The 5,868-nt window shown below is 34.6% G+C and overlaps 1 protein-coding gene across 1 annotated transcript; it reads left to right on the top strand.

Annotated features, from left to right (window-relative positions):
- The first annotated feature begins 580 nt into the window (after nucleotides 1–580).
- LOC124355892 lies at nucleotides 581–2,636 on the top strand. The gene is made up of 3 exons (XM_046807046.1): nucleotides 581–616; nucleotides 1,305–1,479; nucleotides 2,062–2,636. The coding sequence occupies exons 1-3, from the start codon at nucleotides 581–583 to the stop codon at nucleotides 2,634–2,636; spliced, it is 786 nt and encodes a 261-aa protein (XP_046663002.1).
- Nucleotides 2,637–5,868: the final 3,232 nt, after the last annotated feature.

Below are 5,868 nucleotides of genomic sequence, written 5' to 3'. Positions count from 1 at the left end.
GGGTCAGTTGGATTTTGTGCGGATGCAAGCCTAGTTTGAGTTGAAGTTTGCAAAAGGCCGAGTTCTTGTGCAAGGCGAGGAATTGACTGCCTCGGGTTCCTCTGCACACTTTCACGGACAGTGGCCATGTTCTCGATAGATCTGCTGTTCCTTTGATGTCTGGGTGTAGGCTGGTTGTTTATCATGGAACTTGTCATGATGAAATAACTTATCATGAAATGGCACTCACTCACTGAACAAGATTACACTAATGAAACAGCTGATACCAAAACAACATGGCCGCCACAGGCTGCCAACATTTACCCGCCCAAAATAAAAAACCCTATAAATGCGTGCTAAATAAATTATCATTGACATAATGCTAAGTGCTTAAAAGTTATATTGGATTACATATAGTTGCTGTTTAAAGTAAAACAAATATTTTTGATGTGTCCGATCATTAACAAAGCATTAGTCTAAATTAACATTAAGAAAGGACTATAGACCAAATTATAGCTATGTAGGTAAACTGAATTTCGTCGCTTAAGAAACAGGACCGCCTAAGTGACATTTTTTTGCTGAAATTGAGTTATTGGTATCAATGGACGCAGAATTTCTCTGCGGACCGTTTGGCTCTGTTAGTTCAACAAAACTCTAAACAGATAGCGTCACTATCGCATTTGAAACAGCCCCGCCTATCTGCAACCTCAGTGGCAGTACCGCCTATATAGCGAGGCAAGCCATCAGTCCAGTAGATACCGGCTCGCATTCGTCACTGTTCTATTGGGAATTGTGTCTACAATTGTGCAACCTTTGGCGTCATTAAGGTAAGAATAAAAACTATGTTTTACTCACGGAAAAGCTCTTTGCTTTGTGATCTTGTTTATAGTGAATTAACACTACATTTATCTAAAACAGTTTCTAGCTTAACCTTACTTTACACAACTCAAGATATGCGGTTCTGCTTTTCGTGAGTTTTAGCAGATAGGCGGTTTTGAACCTAACAGTAGATATCTTACACAAGTTGTTTTTATTTTCAAGTCTTTGCAAAATTGTTTTATCATTCCGCTTCTGAAAATAGCATCTTCATTAATAAAATAAATAATATTTTATTGTCATAAATTACATGTTTTGCATCGACAAAGTCACAAATAAACTTCAACTTAAAGCTTTAAGTCAAAAATACATACTTTTTAATTACCAGGGATGTATACCATAGCAATGACTACGTTATGATATATTGTTATCTTTAATGTCCTCCTCTGAATGCAGATATTATGAAAGATTTGAAAATTGAATTACGCTGATAAATTTTATTTTTTTAGAGTACAGTGATGGATAGTTCAAGCAATTCTGAGGATGAGGGAGGTTTATTCACATCGTCAGAGATCTTAAAAGAAATGGGATTTAGTACACCCACAATTGAAAGAGCTACTAAGAGGTCACATCAAAGTTCTTCTGGCAATGAAAACCACAATTTAAAGAAGATTAAAATGACAAGTAAGTAGTACGTATTAACTAAGTTACGGTATTTGTTATGTGTTAAATATTTTTTTCAATATTTAAAAAGCAATCATAAGTTTTTGAAAACGGACAACTATTTGTGTTCTTATTGACAACAATTTATTTATTTATTAGTACGATTTGAAAGTTTCAAGCTCTTAGTAACGTACTGTATAGAAAAATTCAGAGTTTACCCTGCATCATTGATGTATCATTTCAGTTGTCTTGTTTTAGCCAAAAATTCTCTTTATTATTGTATGGTAGTGCAATTATTTTCCTCATGGTTTCCCAAGGGACACACCACCACGTTTTGTTTTAGCTGGCCGAGGTACTATAACAAGTGAAAGCTATTTTAGATTTTATCATTTGTAACAATGATAGTTATACATGATTACTGCACAATTTGTAATGTATTATGTATTTTTTTGTGCTGAAAGAAGAGAATAAATGTAATTTCTTTCTTTCTTTCTCTTTCTTTGTTTGCCCAATACACTTACAATGGTATAAAACTTTGGTAAACAGAAAATAATCTATTCTTTTGAGCTTGGATTGCTCCTAACTAGTTTGAATTTATTACAGGTGCTGAAGAGGACATTGTAACAGATTCTCTCTGCTACCTAAGCACTATGGAATTGCAGGATGTGTCTACCACTTTGAATATAAGTGATATTGTTGATACAGCTGTCTCATCGTGTAGCACGACACAACATCAGCTCCCTGATATTAGAAATAACTATTTTGACGTTCAGAAAGACACTTCAATTGCAGATTGTGACTTAAGTTTTGATGACCCCAACGATCTTGATTATATTCCATCAATTAACAGCAGCTTGATTGTTCAATCTTCACCTTTACGTGACCAGCAGCAGATATTAAATGTGGAAATAAATCACCAGCTACTAGAAGTGGAAATAAACCAGCAGCCACCAGAAGTGGAAGTAATCCCAGCAGCCACCAGAAGTGGAAGTAATCCAGCAGCCACCAGAAGTGGAAGTAATCCAGCAGCCACCAGAAGTGGAAGTAAACCAACAAGGTCCGAACCTCCTGAAGAACAGCCCGTTGTAAGAAACAGAGTGAGAAGTAAAATTCCTGATAAGACTAAATGGAAAAGAAATGCTGAAAAGGAAAAAAGAATGAAAGGGCAAGCATATTAGGGTTTAGAAAAACAGCCGAAGGAAAAACCTACCGTGACACAGAGAGAGAGAAGGAAGAAGGATGGGACCTCCGTGTACTTCAAGATTTTGTGAACGGTCCAAAGTTAGGTTTTTGTAACAGCATAATACAACAAGAGAGACAGGAAATCTTTTCAAACTATTGGAATAATATGAACTGGGATCAAAGAAAAAGTTTTAATAGTAAACAATGTCTTAAAAACACCAGTTTAAACGGAGGGTAGCTGAAGGTGATGAATCAAGAAGAAACGATACCCTGACTTACTATTTGACTGTAAATGGCAAAAAGATGAAAGTCTGCCAGAACATGTTTCTACAAACCTTAGGAATTAAGAAATGGACTGTGCGATACTGGTTAGACACGCCCTGGACAATCTACAGGTACTGCCTCTTCATTTGAGACATCTCATGATAATATTGGAGAAAGAAGGGTAAATCCGATTTCAGAATGGAGTTTTTAAACAAGTTTTTTGACAGTTTGCCCAAACTTCTCGCCCATTATTGTAGATCCACTTCTACATCTTTGTATCTAGAAACAACGATTGTGTCCAAGACCCAGCTCTATGATCTATATAAGAACCAATGTCAGACCAGTAGCGCTGTTTCCACTTAGTAGGTTTACATTTGATAAGATTTTCAAACAGAAGAACCTAGCTATACATGCACCGAAAAAGGATAAATGCGATCTTTGTTCTGCCTTTGAGATAAAAAATGGAACCGTTAATGAGGAGGAGTATAACAAACATATAATTGATAAAGAACAAGCTAGAGAGCAAAAAACAAATTGACAAAGCTAAAGCCATTCAAGGATTGCATTATGCTTTCACTCAGGATGTTGAAGCAGTAAAGTTAGCGCCTTGCTTGAATGCCAGTTCCATGTACTTCAAAACTAAGTTAGCAGTACACAATTTCACTATGTACAATTTGGGGAACAAAGATGGTCCAAGTGTTACTGGTTTGACGAAACAGCATCTTCACTTGAAGCGTCAACTTATGCATCCTGCATTATTGATAATTTAAAAACTATGCTTGCAGAAGACAAAAAAACCTATTGTTTTATGGTCAGATTGCTGTGGAGCCCAAAATAAAAATGCCATACTGTCAAATGCCTTGCTACATCTATCGATGGAATCCAACGTAAGTAATCGAACAAAAAGTGGCTAGTGAAGGGTCATACTCAGATGGAGTGTGACTCAGTTCACAGCAAAATTGAATCCATGCTCCAACCTAGCTACAACAAACAGGGAAGAAAAGAAATTTTATCTGCCGAGCACGTATCACAGCCTGACCTTAGAAGCCAGGAAAGCACCTATTCCTTACAGGTCTGTGTTTTTGACTCACCAGTTTTTTTTAAAGATTTTTCAAAGCCCAGCACTATGTTTTACGATTCAATAAGACCCGGTAGAAATGTATCAGACCCAAAGGTTAACGATGTAAAAGCATTACAGTACCAGCCGGATGGAAAGATCCTCTACAAACTCAATTTCAATGATTGAATTCAAGGAACTGCCGCAAAGTCGGAAACAAATGTTGAAAAATGTTGAGCCAATAACTGACTTCCCGCCACTTAACAAACAGAGACTCCCCATCACTGAATCAAAGTGGAAACACCTTCAGGAAATGAAGCAATTTATTCCTAGAGATTTGTCATGAATTTTATGACAGTCTGCCGTACAAAAACAAGTAAACCTTTTATTGATTGGGATTTTACCGATTCCTTACTATCATAATTTTAGTTTTTATTATACTATTGTTTGTATTATTTAACCATAGCTAGTACTTTTCCCCCAAATTGTATAGATTCTACCAATTTAAAACTTCCTAAGACAACCTTTTCATAATGTAATGATGACAGTATCCTTAACTTTATACAAATAAGTACAAACAAAAATAAACCTTTTATATTTTGGGATTTTAATGAGTTTTCTTACCATATTTAGTTTTATTAGTACTATTGTTCTTTATATTTAACGCATAGCTATACTTTTATGACCCAAATTTTATTTAGCTCTAACCATTTAAAATTTAATTTTTCATAAGTAAAAATTTTGATGAAAATAACCTTTTTGTACAAGTACTTATATTTGAAATGTACCTTTACTAATAAATACCAAACAAAAATAAAGAATTTATCTTTGCAATTGTAATGAGGTGTACCGCTCTATTGATTTTCAGTATTAAATAAGTGGTTTTAAAATTTACTATAAAACCAAAATTTGATGAAACAAACTTTTTGTACGTCTAAAGTTAAACAAAACCCGTCATATACGGTAAGTACCGTAAAACATTACATATAACATGAATGGTAAATACTAATTAAATGACCTAATACCGTTCACAGAACTTAAATGTGAAAACAGGTAAAAATTAAATCAGGATTTGACATTATCTGTGGTAAAGAGAAAGTTTTTTGTCCCTCCTGAAAAGTTGACCAAATGTCACTTAGGCGGTCCTGTTTTCTTAAGCGACGATTTAACATTCAGGTAATAAATAAATGTATTTATTTACGGAGATAACTGGATGGCAATGTTACATGTAAATCTATATTAACTGCAAATAAATGTTGTATGACTAGATCGAACAATCTGGCACACAGAATTATGCATTGTATTATATTTAAGTACAGTTAAAGTGCAATACGTTACCAGATACACGATATATTTTTAATAACCCATCATTTTGACCATAATACAAGTAGTACGTATACATGAAACTATTTCCACACAACTTCTTTCGTAGTTCACAATAAATATTTATATCGTATAAAAATGTACTCCTTTCTATAAACGATACATATTCTTATACAACAGAAAGAGCAAAAGTTAATAATAAACCCGTCACTTATCATTATTTTGTTGTTATCAGTAAAATAAGTTATAGAATGTTGTATTTTATCAGGTGCTATAAGTGCTAAGAATCTGTCTCTAAATCTTATCTAAAAGCTATTGTATTTGAGGTGAGTTCTCGAACCACCAATGGTCTAGCAGATGGGCTTCATGCTGGTTAACCAACGACAGAACTTCTCAGCGGTCGCCCATCCTAGAAACTGCCACGATCGGTGTTGGTTAACTCGGTTATCTTGCGGTACCTGTTCTATCTACCAGACAGTAAATTTGCAAAATGGTTATTTTTATCGTCAACAAAACCTACTACTATAGTTTGATACCTCTTAGAGTACAAGCCAATAAAGTATTGATATATATATAATGTCACT

The sequence above is a fragment of the Homalodisca vitripennis genome, chromosome 2 (assembly GCF_021130785.1).
Source record: "Homalodisca vitripennis isolate AUS2020 chromosome 2, UT_GWSS_2.1, whole genome shotgun sequence".
NCBI classification, from domain to species: domain Eukaryota; kingdom Metazoa; phylum Arthropoda; class Insecta; order Hemiptera; family Cicadellidae; genus Homalodisca; species Homalodisca vitripennis.
Note: the sequence above shows the minus strand (reverse complement) of the source record. Positions and strands in the feature narration are given on the sequence as shown.